Source organism: Sciurus carolinensis, chromosome 8 (assembly GCF_902686445.1).
Source record: "Sciurus carolinensis chromosome 8, mSciCar1.2, whole genome shotgun sequence".
In the NCBI taxonomy this organism is placed as follows: Eukaryota; Metazoa; Chordata; class Mammalia; order Rodentia; family Sciuridae; genus Sciurus; species Sciurus carolinensis.
The window spans coordinates 66,677,850-66,703,026 of NC_062220.1; the positions used below are offsets into that span (position 1 = coordinate 66,677,850).

General features: G+C 44.5%; 1 protein-coding gene across 1 annotated transcript in view; it reads left to right on the top strand.

Annotated features, from left to right (window-relative positions):
- Positions 1-298: 298 nt before the first annotated feature.
- Positions 299-25,177, top strand: part of Cdhr3 (cadherin related family member 3) — a 67,641-nt gene continuing 42,762 nt past the window's right edge. Inside the window, exons 1-4 of the mRNA XM_047559923.1 lie at positions 299-442; positions 9,237-9,439; positions 15,399-15,564; positions 17,963-18,060. Coding sequence (XP_047415879.1) covers positions 397-442; positions 9,237-9,439; positions 15,399-15,564; positions 17,963-18,060 — 513 coding nt within the window. The 5' untranslated portion in view covers positions 299-396. The remainder of the gene's footprint in view (positions 443-9,236; positions 9,440-15,398; positions 15,565-17,962; positions 18,061-25,177) is intronic.

Sequence of the window (25,177 nt, forward strand, 5' to 3'; positions counted from 1 at the left end):
TCCTTCCCATCAATTCAGGACCGCAGAAAAAATCCCCACCTCTGAGGACACCTGCTTGTGGGAATGATAAGCCTGGTTACAGGACAGCTGAGACCCTCATGAGTGTAGCAGCTCTCTGCAGAGCCACATGGAGGATGAGGACTTTTAAGATGGACTCTGGGCTGACTGGGACTGCTTGCCGGGCCCCATGCATACCATGCCGTCACAGAAGCAGGTGATCAAAGAACAAACAGTCTTGTGCTGTTTAGAGTCTCCCTAAGTTACCACCAAAGCCTCTGTTTGATTTCTTGCATGGCAACAAAGCCAGGAGGGGAAGATAAGCTGAGTCTGGGATACACCTTGGGTGTCGGGTCCTGGATACGTGCTGGAGGCTCACATAGACGTAAGCCATCCAGTATGTGGGAAGCCATCCTTCTCCTGGTCCTCCTGGGTGCCACCTCAGGTGGGAGCTCCGTTTTTGCTTTGGAAACTTGCTGGGCCTGCTTGGTTTGCAGGATACCATAGTGTGATCATGTCTTCAAAGAGGAAATTTCCTCTGGGAGGCCTTGTTCGTGGTGGGCTTCTCTGCAATGATGAATGAGAAGCAGGAACTTCGGGAGGCCTGGGGGGCGGATGCAGGGGATGCAGAAGAGAGGTGCTCAAAGGACCACCATCTAGCCTATGTCTGTACAGACTTCGCTCTCCCTCTTGTGTTAAGGGCCGTGTGTTGGAATTTATCGCAGAGCTTTGTGTGCATGTCAAGTCAGTCTTTATGGAGATAATGGCCCCTCTCTGGAGCCTTGGGGGACAACTTGAGGTTGGCAAGTCTGGGGAAACAGAGATACTGAGAGGCTATTGTCTTTATATGGAACAAAAAATACACCTTCTGATAGAAGAACCAAAGATTCAACCTAATGCTTCTTATACTCCCTCTTCCTTAATCAAGAGCTTAAAAAATTGGATGATCTTTTTTTAAGTTGTCAGTTTGGATTATTGAAATTGAGCTTTTTAAATTAATTTTTTTTTTATTTTTGAATAGGTAGTTTATGCATAATGTATGGAATTCAATCATGTTAATTTGCAGATTACTTTAGGGATAATTTACATCTTGGATAAGTTATGTAGTAAAATACTTAGAGGAGTGTCTGGAACATAGTAAATGCTTGGTGAATGTTAGTGATTATTATTTGTGCAGCTAAGTCTTCCTGACTGAAGAACAGTGTTCTAGATACTTGTTCAAGTCTTTCTTTGTTTTCCTCAGGAATATTTTAAGGTTTCCTTCATATGGATATTGCACATTCTGATCATGGCTATTTCTAGTGCTTTCTTTTTTCTCTTTTTACATTTGAAAATGGAATCTTTTTTCCCCTTGTCTCTTAACTTATTATTGTATGATATGTAGAAGTCTATTAATGAATTATCTCCATATTTATGCTTTTTTTCAGTTGATTCTCATGCATTTTCCAGGTTTGAAAAGGATGAACATTTATACTCTTCTTCTCCTATTTTTATACCCTCTATTTCTCCCTCTCAACTAATTGCCAGGCCTGTGCCTCCAGACCATTGTTAAATAATAAGAATGTACATTTCTGTCTTGTTCCACACTAAGCATGATGCTAGCTCTCAGTGTGAGAGAAATGTTTGACTCACTAAGGAGATAGCTTTTGTTCTTATTTTATTTGGAGCTTTTCTAAATAAAAATGAATTTTTAAGTCAAATGGTTTTTTAAGAGCTATGGAAATGACCATTTGATTTTCCTCTTTGATCTGCTAATAGAATAAATAAATGCCTGGGTTTCCTAATGTTGAGGCTTCCTTCATCTTGGGCTTTCAGGCCCTGCAGGTGGAAGCTGTCCTTGAGCAGTTCAGTCTCTTGCTTGAAGTAAACATTTGCAGTTTTCCCAGAAATGTGGGCTTTTAGGGTCATAATCCTTTGAGTTAAGAGGTGACATTTATTGTCATTGGGGGAAAGAGTGAGCTTAGGAAGGACCCAGTGCCTCCTACCTGAACATTGTCATTTGGAACTTTATCATCAGATGTGTGAAAGGAGCAGATCACAAAGGTTTGCAAAAAATACTGGAGATTTCATATATATATATATTTCATATGTGATATATATATGTCTATATATATATCACATTTAAAAAGCTAATTCCCTGGAGCCTTTCTCAAAATGTTGACATTTTCTGCGCATAGTGGGTCCCCAAAGACCATGAACTTTAACATGCTTTTACTTCCACAGGTCAAGTCCTAGTTTTTGGAAGGGCTGCCAGGACTCAAACTGTTCATCTCTCACCTTTTGTGAGTCTGAGTACCTGATCATGACCCTCTTGATGTTGCACATTCTGATTGTGGCTATTTCTAGTGCTGGAACACCAGGGTGACAGGGGGTTTGGGGGCGAGGGCAGACACATCAGCACCTGCCTTCAGCATGCTGGAAGTAGGCACCTCCGTACAGACTCAAATAAACCAACATCCTCACGGGCTTCTATTCCCTTTCATGGGGTCATATGTTTCCTTCAAGGCCCAGCTCAGCCCCATGGGCCCATGGAGCTGCCTTGCCTTGCTCTTGGAGAGCCCTCTTCCCACCAAGCCTGGAGCTCCTCTTGCCTATGTGCCAGCAGCTTGGCACAGTGCCCCCCACACTCGATGGCACTCAGCAAAGTTAGCAGGAGCTGTCATTCTGCAATCCATCTCATATGTGCCTGTCCTGACTCCTCAACTACACTGCCGTCCCTGCCATACCAGGTTTTATGTTACCTATTACTTTTTATTTGCTATTATTTCTCTCTTCCTTTTCTTAAGTTGTCAATGGACTTTCATTTTACTTATGTATATACGGTGCTGAGGACTGAACCCAGTGCCTCACAGGTGCTAGCCAAGTGCTTTACCACTGAGTTACAACTCCAGCCCTGTTTCCTATTACTTTGTGGGTCCTGAGTTTCACACAGGATATCCAATAAATATTTGTTGTTTCATCAACCATCATGCCTCTGAGTCTAGTGTGGGTTTATTTATTTTTTCCACACTTACTGATTACCCCTTCCCCAAATGCAGAGTTCTAGACTTTTTTTTTTAACTGTCTGCTTCATATTGGCATTTAAATTAGCTTCTGTCCTTTTCGTCTCCTATTTTGATGGGGGAAATGAAAGTTTCTCTTTGGAAAGAAATCATTTCCTATTCCTACAACGGTTTACAAAGAAAGTCCCCCTTCCCCCACACTGCAAACAAAACAAAACAAAACAAAACATAAACTAGATAAAACTCAACTGTATTCGTGGGAAAGGGTTGACACAAAATAGCCTTCAGGCTCCCTAAACACGGAAGGACCACTTGTAATTCCCAGAAGATGAAGGACCTGGCAAAGAAGCCTTGGTGTATTTGAGCCCCCTGCATACAGAAGCTGCCTGTATTTTGAGAAAGCCTCCAGGGAACTAGCGTGTGTATTGCTCTCTTAGAAATAGAACACGCCAGGGTCTTTATTGAGAGAAGGGATTCTTGGTGATGAGATCTACATGAACACACAAAGGTACCAAGCCATCTGCCTGACTTTTATCTACCAGCACTGGGACAGCTGCAAGGCTACGCCAGGTCTCTCCAGGAAGTCCCTCAGCCCATCGTCTGGGCTTTGTGCTCTGCCAGGCAATGTCAGGAAGTCAGAAAAGGCCCAAGATTCGATTCTTATGCCCCTGGAGAAAATAGGTATAACTGCTTCTTAATGCTCTCATCATTGGAAAAGACAGGAAGATGCAGTCTATTTTCAGAAAGTCTTTCTGTTGGCCAATTAACCTTAAGTGGCAACTAAATAATGTTGCAGAAGGTTTCTACTCTATCATGTCACTTCCCTGTTTAGAGATGATCTCAGAGGAGTGACAACTCTCCTCGCCCTCCTTGCCCATGTCTACCTGCTTCTTTCTCCCAGCTCAAATACTTGAGTCCAAGTCCCTGGAATCTATCTGCTTTTCACCTTTATGGAGTTGGAAAGGTTTGAAAGAAACCAACCTTTCTGAGGCCAGAACCAGAGAGAGGTTCCAAGCAAGCATATCTTTCTTTTGCCAATTATAATATAGTGGCATGTTCAGAATCATTGCTAGTGTTCCCTTTTTTTCTTGTGTGTCCTATTAAAGGCTCCCTTCTACCAACCTTTTCTGCATGGATCAGCTCCTGCAAAAGGGAGGGCGAGCATCCCATTCAGAAAGTACACATGGCTGAAATCAGAGCAATAGAAATAAGCTGCACATACTGAAACAAACAGTCTGTAACCCTTCAGTTTACTGAGCATTTGGATTTTTTAATATGGTACCTGGATTGTAAGAGTGAGTCCTAGCAGGTCTGGTATGAGCCTGAGCTGTTTTGCTAAAGTTCCTGCACCAGGCTGACCCTGATCAAGGCGTGAAGCACTGCTGATTAGTAATGTTTTTTGTAACCATGGGTCCTGGGAGTTTCTGCATGGTTTGTACCAGCTTGTGAGCATTGTTTAATTGATAACAGTGAGATTGATGACTTGCACCTGGTCTCACCTAGGACCTCACAAGGGTCTGCTGTTGAGGCTCGTTAGGTAGCAAGAATGTGCCTACAGCAAAAGAGAAAAAATTCCAGCAGAGGCTCCATTTTGAGTACTGTGTTTCCTAGGTATTTGCTGTGGTTCCAATGTGTCTCCCAAAATTCAGGTCTTAGAAGTAGTTCCCACTGCTACAGCAGCAAGAGATGGGATCAGGTCATTATTGAGGGAGATAAATGCCATTATGGTGGGAGTGGGTTCGATGCTATGAGAGGGGGCTGGACTTCTCTCACAGAATTGTGCCTTCTGCCACGTTATGAAAAAAGCAGGAGGGTCCGTCGATTTGAACTTTCCAGCCTCCGGAACTGTGAGCCAAATAAACTTCTATTGTTTATAAATTACCCAGTCCATGCTATTCTGTGACTGCAACACAAACAGACTAAGAGAGCATTTGTGCTTACATCTGTGATTCCTGATCTGACAAAGTGTATCCTGCATGGTCCTTAGAGAAAAAGGGACAACAGGAGCTTGCTCCTGGCCCCTCTGGATCTCCTGCTATGAGGCAGCCTTCTGAGGTGACAAGTATCCTCACTTTAATGTTCTTGCTATGTTGTATATTTTTTTCTATAATAAATCAGTAGATTTGCAAGCATTATCAGTTGGGTCCTGTGCAAGTTCATGTGCAGCAAGGGCTGATTTCAAATCCCTTGCTCTTTTCACAAAGATTTCTTTCATTGCCATTTTGATTAGCTGCTAGAGAGAATGGAGGTGTTTTTATTGAGTGGCGCCTCAGACACGTACTACTCTTTCTGTATATTGAAAGTGGAGCTATAAGTTAGAGCAATCATGTACCTAGAATAAGCAATCGCCCCACATCCTGGACCCATGTTGCCACTTTTGGGGTTGGGGACCCGGGGCAGTCACATTCTCCCCTGTAACTGAGGCTGAGGAGGACTTGCCTCAACCCAGACTTCTGGGAGGAGGCCTCAGTAGTTTGTTTCTGGAAAGGTAGTGATTCGAGGGAAACAAGTGAGCATGTCGTGCATCCAGACCTCAACCCCAAGAGAGATGCTGCAGTGGGCTCAGGGACTGATAATAGATCTTCTGCAAGCCTTTTCTTTTTCAAAGTGTAACCTTCAAGCAATTCTAATTTGAGTCTTAATTAAGATTCATGTGTAAGTCAAATTCCATTAAACTCTCTTTCTGGCTCTCCAGCATTCAGACCATAAAAGAAAGCCTTCTGGAAGACCAGCCTTGGAAGAAAAGTGCAGTGTCTTCCAAAGAGCTGCCCCCAGCCTCTAACCTGCCCTCTGCCACTTCTCAGTTGGGTGTGTTGGGGACATGGCTGAAACTTATCTGTGTAATGAATGGGTCGAGCATTTTGAACATTGTATTTTACTAATTGCTCTATTTTTAGCACTAGTCACTTTTTAAATTATTGCTATTACTACTACTTTTTTTTATAGCAAAGGAGCTGGAGAAACTGGGTATTTAGATTTCAGCATGTCTATCTTTCTTATAAGTATTCACAGAGTATCTGCCTTAAAGTTTTTGGACTCAGTTGCACAATCCAGGAACACATGACTTTATTCTGGGAAGAGAGGTCACCAGACAAGTACATTACCAGCAAGAATGTCCACAGAACAGGTATATCCAAGGACAGTCTGATTATGTCCACATGTAGAGCAAATAGTTTCCAATACCAATCGCTTGAGGTCAATGAATCTATCCACTTCTCCTTCCAAAATATCTTCTTCTCTGCAAAATATGACCATCTCAGGAAGACTATGAAAAGTCTTGTAAATACAAGGAGGCAGTATAGAGCTGTCCTTGAGTTAGATGCCTTGGGCTGGAATGCTGGTTCTTTCATGGAATCAGTCTCTCAGACACAGTAATGCCAAAGTCATGATCAATGCAACAAAACCAATGGATGCATGCCCAGTAGAGCAAACCAGAGCTGTCAGCAGGCAATATTTGGGAATCACAGCTTCTCTAGCTTCCCTAGCTTCCCAAAGGAATTGCATTCAGTTTGGTAGCCATGAGAGTCTGCCTATTTGGGGTGAGGCTGTGGAACTGGAGCTTAGCAAGCTATTCATACCTGAGCCCCCATCAAGCTCATTTTCCAGCACAGTTCTTTAGGTTATTCTAAAATCAGCCTCTTATAGATCTCATTGTTCTGATTTAGCATCCAGCTGGAAGGTCCAATTTCTTATCAAGCCCCAGAGCCAAGTTGCTGCAGTGTTCCAAGTCACAGAATAACTACCATGTGTCATAGGTACATGGTTGTGTCGCAGACATAGAGCAACGGTGTCTGTAGTAGGCGTGTTCTGTCAGTTATCTACAAGATCCAGAGGCAGGAAACCAAGCCCACCAGTCGCTTACTGAGCGTCATGTGTGACCTCAGGTATGCTGGGAGTGAATGACATTAAGCAGGTAAGCCCCTGGCACAGTGCCTGGTGAGGTGAGGGTTGGTAAATACTGGTTACTTGCTTCAGTCTGTTCATTTGCGTTGGGCATGACCTTACCCTACTCTTCAGAAAAAAAAAAAAGTTGCAAGTTATGTCTTTGCTCCTTGACTGACGGGCACAAGTCACTGGGGAGGGTGGAAAGGCCAAGGGAGGAGTATGGGCAGGAAGATGGGGGCCTATGAGACAAAGTGCCAACCTCTGATTCTGCTGTGGCTGCCCTCGTCTTGCTGAGTAGTGAGGAAACTGTCATGAACAGCTTGAGGGGTGCCCTGGTGAGTTTTGCTTGTGGATAAAAGAATGTGAGGGAATTAGGCCTAAAATCTTTGTTCAACCATAGTAATTCATTACTCTGCTCATTTAGAAAAACTCTTTCTGGAAGCATTTGGACCCTAGATACTCCAGCCATACTTTTTAGCTCCTGGTTTTTATTACAAAAATGCTATTATATTCGAGTCAATTTAAATAGATTTAAAAAGCTACTCAGTCACATCACCCAAAACCTCAGCTGTTTACATAGCTGTCCTTACACAGACCCTGTGTGTAAAACTCAAGAATTCTGTGAGCAAAAATAACTTAAGAAGTATACGTTTTAATCTCTAAACTGAGAGTTAGTAATAATGATGTGCTTATATTTCAATTTTTCTCACACTTCCATTTATTCCTCTGCATCCCTCCCTTGGTGAAATAAAAGCATCCTGTTATAAAACCAAGCCTTTTTCCCAGGACTTGTTTGTTTCTAGGAATTTTACACCATTCAGTAGGACAGATCTTTCTACTGTCCCTCCTTATCCCTGTGTCTCCTATCATTCTGGGAGTTTGGGTCCCAGTGGCAGATGGTGGCCAAGATGAGAGAGTAACACCTCAGTATATCTCTTGGCTTTGCTATTTGTTATTTACTATGTGTCTTTCAGCTCAGCTTCCTCATCTGTAAAATGATGACATTAATACCTATCTAAGAGGGGAGTTTTTGAGAACTAAATGAAGTAAAGGGTTTTTCATTATACACTTATTTGGAACATTGGAAAAATGGTAGTTGTATTCATTTCCTAGGCCTGCTGTGAGAAATTACCTCAAACTGGGTGGCTGAAAACCTTAATTTATTCTCTCACACAGTTCATGAGACCAAAAATCCAAAATCAAGGTATTGGCAGGGTTGATCCTTTCCGGAAGATTTGAGGAAAAATCTGTTCTATGCCCACCTCCTCCTTGTTTCTGGTGATTGTATTTTATGCCTTGGCTTGTATTTGTGTCTTTCCAGTCTCTGCCTCTGTTATTTCATGACCTTTCTGTGTCTCTGTGTTCTGCCTTCCTATAAGGACACCAGTCTCTATGGTGTCCTTGTATTAGTCCTTAGATTATACTAATCCAGTATGACTGCCTCTTCACTTTACTAATTACATGGGTGAAGACTAATTCCAAATAGGGTACATTCTGAGGTTCTAGGTGGATATGAATCTTTGTGGGGAACTACCCAGTCCATGACTGGAACTATGAAAGCATGAAAGAATGTAGTCTCCAGTGACTCTGTACTGGTCAAGTCTTGCGGAGTATCATGGGTATCTTAGAATGGTCCCAAGCCTTCCCTGGAAGATACACAATTTCTCTTAAATTGAAAAATGACTTGCATGTCATGCAGCCTGAGGCAATTCACATGCCCTCACTTGAGTCTCATTTTCTCCTCGTGAAAGGGGATTAATCAATCACCCAGGAAGTGCTGATTGACCCTCTACATGATGTCCAGCAACATGGCACCAACAATAACCAAAAAATCGTTGTTGAGATGGCTAGTGGATATGGAGAGGTCATCTATGATTTTGGAGTTGTTAGTCATACACACTCAATTCTCAGATGGCCTCATTAATTAAACACTGCTGCAGAGAAGGAAAAACACAATTATAAACTGAAAGAGAGAGATGTCCTTACCACACTAGTGCCTTCAAGTGTGGGGGGCGGGGGGCGGGCAGTGTCTCTCTTGAAGCATCACATTTTTCTTTCCCTACCTCTTCATAAAAACTGGTGGGAGGAAGGAGAAGAAAAGTAGGGAGACAAGAGAAAAAGCAGCAACTTTGCTTTCTGAATGGCAGGTTCCGTGGTTGTTTGCTGGGGTTGTTTCCTGGGTTCCCAGAAGATCTCTCATTTCCATTTGGAGCATTTGGCAGGAGCATTTGTTCTTGGGGAGTGACCAGGTCTCGTGGTTGCCATGAACTAAAGTCAGTCACAGACCAAGTTGTTAAGCCCTGGTTCCCAGCTTTGGGCTCATGTCGCTTTGCATCCTTTTTAAATCCACAGGAGGAGGGGCCTTGCGTCTGATCCACTTACCCGCCACAAGCAACGTGGCAGAGAATTCTCCACCTGAGACTTTGGTGCACACGTTTTCTGTGAATTTATCAGCATCGTTGTCACCCGTGATCCCAGGATTTCCCCTGATAATCAACTCCAGTCCCCTTACTGAAGCCTTCAGGGTGAACTGGCTATCAGGCACCAACTTTGAGGTGAGCTACCTTTCACCAGCCCCATTCCCAGGGAGCCATCTGCAAAGGGGTGGTCCTGAAGATGGGGGCGGGGTGGCAGCCTAGATCAGCGATCCTTTCCTCCTCTTTCCCTTATGTAAACTTTGTTCTATAAGATCTGGTTGTCCCGTTTGGGGTCTCCTAGCCAGAGCTCCCTGCACCTGATGGCTCTGTAGTCTTTGGACCTTCTTTCTCCATTAAATACAGTCCTCATGAGCATTGGGCAATTTGTTAAGAAAGGAAGGCTTGTTTCTTTCTGTTCCCCCTGCCACCCCTTGGTACTAGGGATTGAACCCAGGGACTTAACCACTGAGCCACATCCCTGACCCTTTTTAATATTTTATTTAGAGACAGGGTCTTGCTGAGATGCTCAGGTCCTTGCTAGGTTGCTGCAGTTAGCTTTGAACTTGAGATCTCCTGCCTCAGCCTCCCGAGCCATTGGGCTTACAGGTGTGCACCACCATGCCTGTCGAAGGCTTGTTTCTTACTACCAATGATCCACGTGACATCAGAGGTTAGCTGTGCTACACTAAATTCTTTGGGTTAGATAGTTTGTGTACTGATTTCCTTAAAAACCAGGCTCTGATGAACTTGGGTTCATCTGATGAACTGATTCTGCTTTTCTGTGATTCTCTGAGTTTTTTAGAAGGAAATCTAAGAGTAAGTTTATTGAATATGTAAGACATATACGCTTTCATAAAATGAAAGTCTAGATGTCGACCTTTAATGTGTGACTTTCCCCTGGGATAACTGAGACATAATGATTCTTATTCAAGAGCTATGCCACTGTTGCTGCTTTCTTACTCTTTTTTTTTTTTTTTTTTTTTAAGTGCTGGAGATTGAACCCAGGGCCTTGCTCATGCTATGCAAGTGCTCTACCACTGAGCTGTAACCCCAACCCTGTTGCTGTTTTTCAGTTTGTCATTTGGGTCTTTCCCAAAGTTGTCACTTCCCCATAGGGAGGACCAACCTCCTGGTTGCATTTTTTACACCCAGAGGTCTTCTCAGGATGTCTTCAGGATCCAGGTGTCTGGACTTACCTATGCTTTGATAACTCCCCACATTTATCCCTTCCTCAACTGGCCTAGGAACCTCCTGAGATTCTATCATCAACCCTGCCCTTGGTCCTTGGGGTCTTTGTGGGACCCAGTGGGCTTCAGCCTGCCTGGTGAGACACATATGAGATGTTCTCAAATGCAGCCTATCATTAGTCACTAGCAGTGCTTTCAAGAAGTGTGTTGATCTGCTCTAGAGCAGACCTGCAGAATCCGTGACTTCAGTACTCTCATCACCCCAGGACAGGGCCCTCTGGTATGCAGGAAGCACACTGTGGCCAGTCTTCACCTCGACATCCAGCCTGCATTGCCAGGCCCCAGGTGTCAGTTCTGTGACTTAACAGCCTGCCTACCTACTCCCCTGCTGGTTGGCTTGTCTTCACAGCTGCTGCCTCTATTCCTAGCAGTCTTGCCAAGCGCTCACACTTACAGAGCACATCACACATGCCGGACACTGTTGAAAGTGCTTTATACATGCTTGGCCTTGTGATCCTCAAAACAATCCAGTGACTGTATCTGTAGGATGAGTCCCTTTTTTCAGATAAGGAAAACGAAGCATAGAGAGTTTAAATAATTTCCCCTGGGTGGCACAACTAGTAAGTAGCTGAACTGAGATTGGAAATCAGGCCGTCAGGCTTTAGAGCTCACATTATTTTTTAAAACAGCTTTGTCGAGATACAATTCACACAGCATATTATCCACTTATTTAAATTGTACAATTCAGTGGTCTTTAGTATACTTACAGAGTTGTCCAACCATCGCCACACTCTAATTTTAGAAAATTGTCATTATCCCAACATAAAACCCTATCCTCATTAGCAGTCACTCTGTATGCTCCTATTCCCAGTTGCTGGCAACCACTAATCTACGTTCTGTCTTTACAGATTTGTTTGTTCTGGACATTCCATATGAACAGAATGCATGTGGCTTCTATCGCTTAGCATAAAGTTTCAAGGTTCATCTGTGTTGTAGCATGTACCAGTGCTTCCCTCCTTTTAGGGCTGAATAATATTCCATTTTCCATGTATATGCCATGTTTTGTTTATCCATTCTTCTGTTAACAGACATTTGGGTTGTTGCCCCTTGAGAGTTCTCATTCTCAGCCCTGTGGTCTGCTGCCTTTAATGATAACTCTATTCCTTCACATTTGCATAAAGCTTCCAAAGAATATTCACATTCCTGATCTCTTGATTTTTACAATTAATGATATTACCAGTATTTCAAATTTTTAATTCTTATTTTAGATATAATGAAGAGACAGCAAGTTTAAATGATTTTTCCAAGACACATAGCCATAAAAGATGAAATAAGAGCTTAGCTCAGGTCCCCTGATTCCCAGCCCCAGGCTCTTTCTCCTATATTGCTGTGCATATCAATGGCCATGTTGGTGAGCTCCCAAATCCTTCCTCATGGGGCATGCTCTCCCACATTTCATGTGATTTAAGCAGGGCTGTCAATCAACGAAGAATTCCATCTTGTCCCCAACCTCTTGAAATGGCAATTTCTTAGTCCTTTGATTAATTTAGGCTCAAGCATTTGGCGTATTTTCCCAGTCCTGTGCTCTCTGGGCACCGTGCCCTGCAGCTGCCTGGACCCCCACTTTAGAATGTGACTGGACCACAGACTTACAAGTCCTGAAGCTGTTCTTAAAAATCGGTGGCTCCTCTCCCACTCAAACTGCTCACAAAAGTCACTTCTGCCTCCTTCCAAGCATGGTAATGTCATCTCAGTGGCGGAAGCTGGCTCCTCCTTGGGTACTCTCCTCACTCTGGAGGGTGATGAGTCTAGCAAGGAGGTTGTTGGACCTCTGGGTCAGAGGTTTGGTCTTTGAGACTCAGTCATGCTTCTGAGGGAAAACTCTGAATTGTAGCCAGAAGTCAGGCCTCCCTGCTTTGGGACACAGCTGCAAGACTCCTTGGGTCGGGGGAATGCAAGGTGATTAATGAGGATGCCGATTAACAACTCACGTAGATGGAGCATTTACCATATGTCAGGAATTCCCGGGAATGTTTTGTGGTTTCATTCATTTACTCTTCATAATAATGCCATGGAGTGGTTTGCTGTTTTATTTGCAAGTTAAGGGTGGGAAAACTGAGGTATGGCCAACTCCAAGAATCCTTGTTCCTAGCCCCACACTGTGCTGGCTCACTATTGCCCAGCAGGAGAGCGGTCAGTCTTTCAGTCACAAGTGGCTGATCATGGGTCAAGGGGTTCTCATCCTGCAGCAGCTCCCTGAAGGATAGCTCCGAGAAGCCAGGGAGGAGCCACTGGTGGAGACTGCAGCAGGGAAGACAGGAGCTCTCCAAGGTCCTGCACCTGCTACTCTTTCTTCCGCCCATCTCTTTCCCCATTTACTCTTGTGAGCACTGTAGATCTGCATTTTAAACACTTACTTATTTATTTTGTGGTGCATGCTAGGCAAGCATTCTACCACTGAGCTAAATCTTGTTGGACCTGAAAATTTGCTCAGCCTTGTCCAGAATGACTTCAGATTTAACATGCTTAACGCCAAAACTCTGTAGTGGCTTGCCTGAAACAAATCAAGCCTTTACCACTGCCAGATGTGAACTTAGGAGAATCCCTTCCCCTGTCTAAGTGTCTTTATATGTGAAGAGGGGGTTGTTACCATTCACAGTTGTTGTGATAAATGAAATGCTCCACAAAATGGCTTGACAAGACACTAACAAGAACAAAAATAATTTCCCTTTGTATTGATAGCAAGATGATGATTTTGGTTCCAAGATATAATGTTTTTGGATCCTTTTTTGAGTGGTTTATTTGCTTCCTCTAGATTGTTAGAGTTGATTCCCAAAGAGAAGGGGTGAAAATAGATAATATTTAGGGAACAGATCTATCCAAATGTGGGATGCAGGAAGCTAGGGTATCAATCAAGAAACTGGGTACATCTCAACAGAGGGGCCTGCTCTGGGGAACAGACATTTTTGATGGCCTAATGATGATAAAAGTCAGGATTTGCAAAATATTAGCTCAGTGCCAGACAATGTTCTATGCACTTCTCATGAATTAGCTCATTCATCCTCACAAAAACACTATATAATAGGTGTTATTTTAACCCCCATTTTATAAATAGGGAAACTGAGGCATGGGAAGGTTAAATAATGGGAAGGCTGAGCTTTAAAATCAGTGAATCTGGCTCCAGAGTCTATGCTTGTGACCCCTGTGTCATGCTGCCTGACCTTCTATATGTAGAACAGAGAGACCAACTCACCTCCATTTAAGTGGCTACCAGATTGACCCTGCACACTATGGACACAACCTCTCTTCTCTCTCACCTCTTCTCTGTGTATTCTTCCTCCACTGATGGACTCATTCACATTTGTGGTTGTCTTCTCCACTCTTAACCAGTCGAGATCTTGCAAACACAATCAATACCCACCACCTCCTCCATGCAGCCTTCTCTGACTACACACAGCTCATGACAAGTCTTTCCCCAATCTTCCACAGGACCCTAGCCTGACTCTTTGTTATAATACTATGTATTATACTTCAGATGTTTAACTAGGGCAAGGGATATTTCCCTAATTATCATCATGTGGAAGCAAAATCAGGGAAAAGGAAAGCAACTCCCCCAGGGTCACCTGGAAGTTTGGTACTGGGAATGGAATTGCAGCCAGGTGCTCTCTCACTGCAGGATGCTGAATGTCTTACCACCTGACCCCAGTTATATTGGTAGCCAAAAGTTCTGTTAGGACATATTGAGGATATATAAGGAACTGAGTCATTGATATCTGCCTTCATCTGATTTATGTGGCTATAACAGAATAGCACAGACTGGATAATCAATGAAGAAAATAAATTTATTTCTCACAGTTCTGGAGGCTTGCAAGGCAATGTTAAGATGCTGGCATCTGGTGAGGACCTTCTTACTGGGACATGACATGGTAAAAGCACCCGCATGGCCAGAGAGCACTCAGGAGAGCAAGAGGATGGGAACAGGAAGCCCAGGAAGCCATGGCAACAAGGGCATCAATCCATTCAAGAGGTGGAGCCCTTGAAATCTCTTACAGGAATCACCTCCCAATATAGTAGCAATTAAATTTCAAATGAGGGACATTCAAACCCATAGCAATGTCCCAAAGGACTCTGAGCTTTCTAGGAGTTCCAGGGGCTAAGCTGGTGGCAGGGTGTGCCTCTAGATGTAAGAGGTCACAGACTGGCTCCAGTTAGCCTCAGCAGGACCCTCCCAACACGGACCCCAAGCGATCCTGCCGGCAACAGCTCTAGATTGTGGTGATGTGTCTCTGGCCCTGGCTCTTGATATTCCTCCCCCATCTCCAAAATATTAATGGTGAAGAGGGTAAAACTTCCTGACAATGGAAGAATGTGGGGGAAGTCACAAGAAAAGGGAACAGTCTGTTGATGAAGTAAGTATTCCTTGTGTGGGCAGATGCATCCTTCTCCTCTTATTTATTCTTGGATGTGGCCTTGGATGTGGCCTTAGAGTAGAGCGATGAGTCAAGATACAGCTTAGCAGCAACCCCAGGGAAGGGCAGCATCCTTTCTTAAAGATAAGAAAATCCGACTGTATTAAGCAGCTACAGGACTTTTCTAGAAGCCTACTGCCAAATTGTGGTAGGTGTTTAATTCTCAGGCTTTCCGTCTCTAGTGAATTGTACTAGGATGTCTCCTGGATATTTTTCTTTCCTCTGAAAAGCAGCAGCATGCACAGGAGCCTCCTGTGTGAAGTGTCATGGGACTTACATTGAGAGCACTAAGGCAAAACAACCTGTTCCTCTGGCAGTGAATGAAAAATGGTCTTCAGGATGATGGTTGCTTCTTGCTAGTAAGAACCCTTTGCAAATGTGTGTGTACAAAAAACAGTCCTTCTTTCACATGGTCACTAAGAATTTTGCATTTTGTTTTAGGTTGTCACCACTGGGAAGGAACAGCTAGATTTTGAAATAGGACCAAACATATATGACTTGCAGATTTATGTTAAGGATGAGGTTGGTGTCACAGACTTGCAGATCCTGACTGTTCAGGTAACAGATGTGAATGAGCCGCCTCAGTTTCAAGGCAGGTTGGCAGAAGGTAAGATACATGGGAGTGTGCAATGCAGCCCAGACGGAGGCATCAGGGAGGACCCTGGAGGACAGAGAAAAACAGAAAAAATAAATAAACAAGCAGCTGTTTCCTTGGAAGAAGCAGCTGCTTAATGAGCAGGGAATAAATGAAATGTCCTCCAGCTCAGCATGCCCAATCACAATATGCAGCGATACCAAGCCCTCCACAGCCATGGTTCTCTTGGCCCCTTCCCTGTCCTGTGGAGGAAACTGAGGCTCAGGGACCTCAAGAGTGTCATTCTGGAGGACCCTGGGCCAGGCCCATCACAGATCTGTCACTGTGCTGCAGTTGGTGACTGACTTGCCCTTTCTTCCCAAGGACTCTGACTCTTAGAGTGCACACCAAGTGTCCAGGATCTACCACAAAGTGGGGACAACATAAGGGACTGGAAGAGGGGAACCTCCTACCTCATCTTGCCAAGCTCCTGGCTTTGATCACCACTCGTATTCTGACAACCCCTGAGTCTACTGTTTAATAGGTTCTTCCTGAACTTCCCACTGAAAAGTCTACCTGTCTTATCCATCATCATTCAGACATCTAATGGACTTCCCCAACTTAGTGTGCCCCCAAACCAAACTCCTGACTCCCACTCCACCCCACCCACCCCAGTCTGCTTCCCCTGTGTCTTTCCCAGCTTAGTTAATAGCACTCCATCCTTCCAGTTGCTTGGACCAACATCTTCCATCATCCTTGACCCCTCCCCGGCTTCCATGTCCAACATCAAGTCCACCAGGAAATCTTCCCAGCTTCCATATACATCCAGAATCCAACCCCTCCCCGCATCTGCACCCCACCACCACGATCCAGGTCACAGTTGTGTCTCACCTGGATGATTGCCATGGTCCCCCAGCTGGCCTTCTGGCTTTTGCCCTTTTCCCCCTCTCCGCTCTCATCCCAGTGGATTCTCCAGACAGCAGCCTGAGGGATTCTGTTAAAATATCAGTTACATCAAGCCTGACAACCCTGTAAGAACTTCCCGTCTCATTCAAACGGACAGTCAGACTCTCAAGGCCCTCCTGTCCAAGCCGGAAAGCCCCCTACCACCCCACACAGCTGATCCGCTCCCCTCCCTGCCCCCGCCCATCCCCCGCCCTCCTCAGCCTCTCCTCCTCACTCCCTCCGCCCAGCTGCACCAGCTCTGGACTGATCTGTGAGTGCTCAGGCAGCCTCAGGCCAGCATCTTCCCACGTGCTGCTTCCTCTGTCTGTCTCTTCCTTGTCCTCCCCTCTCTCGGTATCTCCAGGGCTCTTCCCCATTTCCTCAGGGATCTTGACTTGCCTGTCACCTCCTCAGTGAGCCTGTGAGAGCTGCTCTGTTTGAAATTGGAAGGCACCTCCCAGCGCTGCCTTCCTGGCCTTCTTCCGTATCAGTTCTCTCTAACATACACCTATTTTTGGCACAGATTTGATTACCCATGTCTTCCCACTGGAATGCAAGCTCCATGAAAGCAGGGCTTTGTCAACAGCTGTCTTTCCGATGTCTAGATCAGCATTTGGGACATATGGAGCGCTGTTTATTTTATTTTATTTTTTTTTTTAACAAAAGCAAGAACAGTGACCAAAGTGAAGGAAAGCTCAAGCTCAGATGTGATGAGCTGGGTCTGAATTTTGACGCTACCACTGACTAGCTGAGATAACTTCATAGCTTGTCTGAGCCTCATTTGTAAAGTATTAAGCACACTGAAAGAATAATTACAATATCTTCTTCATAGGGCTGTTATGAAGATAAAAATCTATGTTATGTCCTCAGCACAGTGCACCCCAAATGAGCATTATTTTTAATAATAGCAGTCACTTCTCAGTAAGAGCAGGGGCGTCGGGCCCCTCAGGGCAGGGCCAGGCAATGTTGCCTCGAACCCCATAGCCAAGACGATCTCTGAGGCAAACAAAATAAGCTACTTGGCCTCTTCCCTGAGCCTCTGTACCCCCCACCTCTTCTCGGACCCACTGAAGGCCCCTCATTGTGACGCTTATCTCTGCTGAGATGCCAAGTGCACTCCACAGGTCACTTAGTACAGCTGAGGAACAATTTGCACATTATGGTGGATCCGGAACCTGGAGCAGCCTCATGCTGGAGGCTCCTACCTGTGGTTCTTCCCGACTGCTCTGCAAATAGCACCTAGTCACCTCTCAGGAGGAAATCAGTGAAGACGTGACACCACAGCATGTTGTCAGCTCCTATAGATGGATCTGCACATGCATGCTGGCCAGTGTTCTTCCCCATGGCGTGTTCTGTTGCTGCCCTCTGTCCCATGATGCCAACATACCTGGTTCCCTTTGACATAATGTGGCTGTCCTGGTGTTGGAGTCCCCCATTTGCTTTATCTAATAAAATGTTTCTTCTTTCACTTTGGACACCGGCACAGGTATAGACCTCTACATAGCAGAAAGAGAAAGACCTGGATTTATTTATCAGGTCGAGGCCTTCGATCCAGAAGATACAAGGCGAAACATTCCCCTCAGTGTAAGTCTCCTTGTCAAACCGAAGAGGCTCTTATATCCATGGGTTTTGGCCAGGAGCCTGGTGTCCTGAGCCTTGGCAGGGCAAGGAGGGTCAGGGCATGGCAGTCAGGGGAATATGCTGTCCACTTCCAAATCACAGAGTACAGGAATGGTTGGAATGGGTAAGGGGCTCTGGAAACAAATACCCCAGCCTGGATTCAGGGCTCTGTGTGATCTTGGACAAGTGATTAACCTCTCTGAGCTTCAGTTTCTTCATGTGTAACACAAGGAAAATAATAGCACCTACCACAGAAGGAGAATTGGGTGTGTTAGATAATGCATGTAAAGCCATTTAGCAGTGCCTGACATGTCAAAACTGCTCTATATATTTTAAAAATCTAAGCTGTTAAAAATCTACCTATACTATTTTAAAAGTAAGCATAAATATATATACCCCAAAGCCAGGCATTAGCATAACCTTTTTCAAGAGAGGAAGCCAAACTGCTTGGAACCAAATTAGAATTTTTTTTTTTTTTTTTTTTTTTTTTTTTTTTTTTTTTTTTGGGGTGCTGGGGATTGAACCCAGGGCCTTGTGCTTACAAGGCAAGCACTCTACTGACTGAGCTATATCCCCAGGCCCAGATTTTTTTTCTTAAGAGTACCAGGAATTCTTGGGTGTGGAGTAGGAGACTGGGCCTGAAGATCTGCCTTACAGTTCAGTCTGAGATGGCAGATGTCTCTCCTCTCTTTTTTCAATCAGTTACTCTATGGAACTACCAGCAGGGCTCCCCTAATGCTCAGGTGAAGACTCTTAGCTTGTTCCTGGGTCAGCGCCTCAGTTCTTAACTCTGCCCACTAACATGCCCTGTGCATACACAGCAGCCAGGTAACTCAAGTCAGAGAGAAAAAAACCGAGCTAATTCCACCTGACCAATCTTTGCGTAGCCCATATACTCCTGGCAACCTGGCCTTGCAGAGAAGAGCATACTTGAAATATGACTCTCAGGGAATTGGTAACACCAGGAAACTGCTTCCACTGTTTGCTGCATGATTTGTAGCTTCAGCTGGACCACTTTTTCTAGCAGGAGGAAGTGAGCCTTGGGAATAAACTCCAGTTGGGTGCAATGGCACATATCTGTAATCCCAGCGGCTCCAGAGGCTGAGGCAGAAGTATCACAAGTTCAAAGCCAGCCTCAGCAGTTTAGGAAGGTCCTAAGCAACTTAGAGAGACCCTGTCTTTAAATAATTTTTTTTTTTAAAAAGGGGGTCTGGGGATGTGGCTCAGTGAGTTCAATTCCCAGTACTACAAAAAATGTCTGTTGGGAACAAATTCCAGGACCAATATAATACAGTTCAGAGGATCTGAAACAAAGCTGTTAAAAGATTATAAGACATAGCTTAAAGTTAGGGGATAATCTGTTTTTATTTGAAGATGATCCTTAGGTCCAAAAAAAAAAAAAGTCTCCTCCATTAATTCATTCACTTATTCAAGATTCATTCATGTCAACATTTGCATAGATAAGTGAATGAATATGCAAACACTGAATGGGAGCTCTGCCATGTGCTAAAAGCAATATTAGATGCTTTAATGACATACTATGACAATGACATGCTGGTCATGCCAGGTAAGAATACATTTGTCTGCAAATAAGAGAAAACTTGACGATAGTGGGAAATGGGGCTCTTTTTTGTTGTTTGCATTCACTCTCATAATAAGAAGCCTAGAGCAGGCAGGCAGGCAGCCCAGGGCTGGTGCAACTGCGGCCATCAGGAGCCTGGTTTTTCTGCTCTTCCATCCAGAGCATGTTTGTTAACTTGGTCTTCTTTTTCTCACCTCCTGATTATAAGATGGCTGCTGCATCTCCAGGTTTTATCTCTGAATTCCATGCAGGAAGAAGAAAGAAGGAAGCAAGGAGTCAGAGTGAGGGGGTATGACCTAATGGTAATAAATTAGGGAGACGTTAGTAAGGGCTGTTTGTTCAGATTCCTCTTGACCTCTGAGATCATGCAGGATCCCTCTGGATCCCTACTTCAGGTAAGCCAGAGAATTCCTTTATGACCTTGCTTCAGAGGCAAGCAGAGAGATCACAGTGACCTTCCTGCTTGTACCGGTTTCTCAATTGCCAAGATGCCATATTTTGGGGTATTGTGTTCTGAGCCCTGACGCATGCATATACCAAATAGTTATAATTCAGTATAACTACTGTGAAGTTAGTACAAGATCCAGTGGCAAGGAGGGGGCAGGTGGATGCAATCCCAGTTGTGAAGACAAATATTTATTTTTAAATCTCCATTTAATATAGCTCCAAATTATGCAGGCAGCATAAGGTCCCGGCCCCTGTGGGAACACCCCACAGGTAGGTTGTTACCCTTCCGGATGAGGGGAAGTTGCATAGGTGGGAGGCAACTGCAGTGGTATTGCTCCCTTTAAAAATGTGACTGGCAAAAGGTTTCTGAGAGCAGCTGTGGGGCCTGGAGCTGGTAGTGGCAAGGTGGCTCCTGCAGCGAGGTCGGGGGTCGTCTGGAGAGGGGCCTCAGAGTTGCACTAATGAAGTGTTTAACACCTGTGCTGGAACTAACAGCTGCACACCAAGTTGACAGCCAGCCTGCAGGAGCGGCGACACAATCTGGAAGGAAACTTCTTAGACTAGAGAAAAGTAGTAACAGTTCAGGAAGTAACACATTATGGTCTTTGTTCTCAGACATTTTACTCTGGGCACTTGGCGGTACTAAATGACATAATTTGCTCGGTAGAAGTAGAAAGGAGATGGGTTAATTTGCTATTGACCAAACCTGTGCTTCTCAACGTTGGCCATAAATTGTCACTACCAGGAAACTTTAAACACACACAGATGTCTGGGTCCCCTGCAACCTGGGAAAGTCTGATGTGATTGACTTGGGGTATAGTGTGGGCATCAGGAACATAAAGCCCCTGGTGATATAATGCATAGTAGGATCACCAGCCCAGTGGGCCCCTTAACTCATGCCCCATAGAAATAAAACATGGATAACACAAAATTGGTTAGAAAAAATTTGTTTATTGCATTAATTTATTGCATATAGCAAGAAATATAGGTAGAGAAGTCAGGCAGCAAAGTGATCACTCCTTAGAGTGACCAGAAAGTCAAAGGGTGAGCAACGTTTATACAGTTGTGAAGCAATATTCATGACATTGCAAGCTCTTATGCACCTGTGCCAAAAATATATCTAAAATGGTTTTAGGTTCCCCACCCCTACCCCAGGCTTTTCTTTTAACATAGAAATACACTGAAATCAGGGTCCTGAGTTACTTCCAGTCAAGGAGTAGTGGTCAGATTTGCTTTTATCAGTCTCGAGTTTTCTTTTGATTTATTTTGAACAACGTATGCAATTGGGGGAGGTCTTTTTACCATTGTCCCTATCATAAAGCATGTAGTGCTTTTCTGACACCAGTTTACACTTTGACTCTATAATCCTGCCTTACAAGGATTGATAACCTCTACTTTAATACACTGTTTCCCAGATTTCCTGAGTCCCTGTCTTGGGGTTTTGGATTTTGTGGGTCTGGGTTGAGTCTGGGATTTGCATAGTTGCCAAATACCCCTGGAGACTCCTCTGATCAGAAAAGCTGGGAACACTGGTTTATGAGTATTTCTTAGTGTGTTGGGTATGCAAACCTACTTAGGCTGCTTTTTAAAAATACAGATTTCTAGACTCTGCAGGTGAATGCTGAGTTAGAACGCAAACTTCCTGGTGATTCTGACATACACTACAGTTTAGAACCACTGACCTGAGCAAGTAAGAACAGGCTTTAATAAAACACCAAAGCATGTGCCGGAAGCATCTACGGCTTAGTTCGTGCCTGTCATCTTACCTGGTGGGCTCCACCAGTCCCCTTGCTGGTGGCAGCATATAGAGAATGAAGGATACATTTTAAAAACAGCACTTGAATTCATCCTGAAACCCCAACTCCTTTAAAATACAACTCTTAACACCCTTATCCAGCTTAATGAAGTGAAATTGTGTCATAGATAATGTGAAACAGGGATGTGTCCAGAAACCACAGGTATCCGCTCCCTCCTTTTAAAAGAAATTTGAAAAGCCTGTACAATATTCACTGGGGACCAGCACTGTTCCATTGAGCTAGAATGTGAGCCAGAAATGAGTGTGCATGTGGACTTTTAAATATTCTAGTAGCTACAATAAAAGTACAAGAAAATGGGTGACATTAATTATCATATAGCTTATTTAACTCAATGTAAAATGATTAATGAGATATTTTACATGCTTTTCCACACCGTCTTACAACCTGGGACGTGTACTACACTTATGGTCCCTCTCCATTCAGAGTAGCCACTTTCAACTGCTCAGTGGTCACATGCTCATGAGGCTAGTGGCTCGTACAGGACACACAAGCTTAGGCCTGTCATTCGTTGCCCCTCTGTGTGTGATCATGAGATTGCAGGTAGCACAGGGCTCAGAATATAGAGAAGGACGATCCGTGTATGAATAATCACATTTCCTGGCATTTCTTCTGGGGTACCCTGCCCAACTCCTTCTCTACCTCCTGAAGGAGGCTCCTTGAGACCCGTCCCCTCCCACCCACCCGACTCTCACACTCCCCCACCCTCCTTGGAAATGGCCCCGTGACTGACTGCCTGCGTGAAGAGCCTCCTTGGAGACTCTGAGGATGTTAATCGGTTTCGCAGCTGGAGGCAAAGTGATCTAGTGCAGCAGTCCCTCCATTAAGGGGCTTTCTCTTGGCCCTTCCATTAAAGAAGGACTTTTGCATAAAATGAAGTGTGCTTTGTCTTCACCAAGGCAGACAAAGGATTAAATTAAAAGAGCAATAACCTTGCTATTAGCTGGGCTACTGGGAGGGCAGCAGAGGAAGTCATTCCGACTCTCCACTTCCATCTTGCTTCTGTCTCTGAGAAGTGACAGCCAGTTACGCCTTTTGGTCTTCCTGTGATCGCCATATGCTAAACCTAGTCCTGGCTGGACAGGATTTTTTAGTCCATGAAACAGCCCCATATTTCCAGAAAAGGGAGGAACCTGAGCTTTTGCCTGGGCCAGGTAACTGCAGAGAGAACCGAGGTCTCCTGACTGAACTCCCACTCATCCCTTTTTAACCTCTTCTGGCAGTTCTGCCATTGGTGTCCCACCCCTTTCTTTCATGAGTGACAGCACCCCCACCACACACACCCACACACCCCACTCATTCAGCTCCTCAGGCGTCTGCCTGCGAAGTCTGGAGTCACAACCAAAAGTCTTAGGCAAAAGACATTCTACTCGAGGTTCTTGTTAAATGCTCATAAAAGGAAAAAGCAGTGGCGTTAGACAATTCACATTCCAAAAACATGGCACTGCCAACTGCGCCTACTTTGGGAGGGACACTCTAAGATGGATGCACTTACTGTCCTTGACACCAGGGAAGCCTGAATCATGTAGCACAGGACCAGCTGCCTAAGGCAAAGGAATGACAATATGAGGGGTAAGGGTCTGCAGCTTTATCAGTAAAGGATCACATATTAAAAGCATTCTCCTTTTGCCAAGGTTTCTCTTAAAAACATTCCTTAAAAACAAGTACATCTTTACAACCCACCAAGCTCACCCTTAGAACAACACAACACAGGCAGGAGCCTGGCTAAGGGCTGGCAGCAGGGAGTTTTTTAATGGTCGTTTTTCTTCCTCCAAGGCTTCCTTCCCTCTCTCCTCCCCCACGTGCCACCTCTGAGCAGGGATGAGGGTAGAATAGGAGAAAAGAAAGAGAGGAGTTGAGGGTTTTGCAAAATATTCAGCTTAAACTGAGAAATGTGCCAGGATTGTGGCATCATATTTTGTAATTTGCCACAGACCGGCTGGAAGATTAAGCCAGGTGTTGTCGACCCTCTGGGGTGTGTTTGGGGCCATGGACTGAGCAGATCCTTCCTTCCCACTGGAAATGTGGCCTAAGGCAGCCTGGAAGTAGAAGTCTGTTCTCTGGAAGACAGGAGGCTCATTTCTTATTTGTTTGCACTACTGGCCCCCAAAGCAACTGACAGTGCTGTAAACCTGGCACAGGTTGAATCACTGGCTTGTGACTTCAACTGCAGTGGGGGAGCCTGGAGGTGGCCTGCCCCCCAGGGAGCTGACATTTCAGGAAACTGGGCCAACTCCCTCTCACCTTCCTCTCTCCCCACACCAAAGGCACACTGAAGAGAGAACAGTGCAGAAAGGATGGGCTCCCGGTCTTCTAAACAGAAGCTTTTGTGTCTGAGAGCAATCACTAGCTGCAGAGGGACTGCAAATAAAGGAACCTGGGAGGTGGGAAAGGAATAGTCCCAGCGGGGAGACCAGAAAGCTTGTCTGACAAGCATTTGTTAACTGAATTGATCTGATTACTCAGGACTTTTCTTAGTCAGTACTGGGGCAGAGAGGGGCTGCGTTTGCTTTTCATTCTATTTAATTTCTGTTTTCCAAGAATGAATATCAAGGGAGCAGCTTTGATTAAACAAGCCTTTAAAAAGGGGGAGAGAATGCCAGGTTTTACAGAAAGCCTTACTGAGTTGCTGGCAAATGGCCACATGACACAATATTTTTAGTCTATGGATATTATCTCCTTTCTAAGTACAAAACTGCCATTCCCACGAACAAAGCGTGAAGGTTCAGGGAGAAAAGAAATTAGCCTGGCACTCATACAAAAAAGGAGAAAAAAAATCAAGATTCCAGGAATCCGCCTCTTAACAGAAATTAAGAAGAATATTCTCTCGTCCCCGGTTCTATGCTTCTCTATAACCCTTTCTACCTGTTGCTGTTTCTTTTCTGCTTTTTCCTCTCTCCTTTCCACGTAAGTTGTTAAGATTGTAGGCTGAACTGGAAGAGATTTCATAGCCAAATCTAGCATTACCGTATTCAAATAGATTTTTATGTGGTGTTTGGCAGGATGGTTTTTCATTGTTATTTTAAGAGTGGTGGAGGAATGTTGGTCTCCTACAGAAGAAAACCCCAACATTTAACACTTAGTAAATACTTACTAAGTAACTGTTATGTGCCAGCTCCCATCATACAGGGAATATAGCTGTGAGTACAATGAACAAGGAAGCCCTTTCACTCAGGGTCTTTTGTGTCCCCCTGCCACCACCCCACCCCCACCGCTGTCTGGGGATCAAACATAGGAG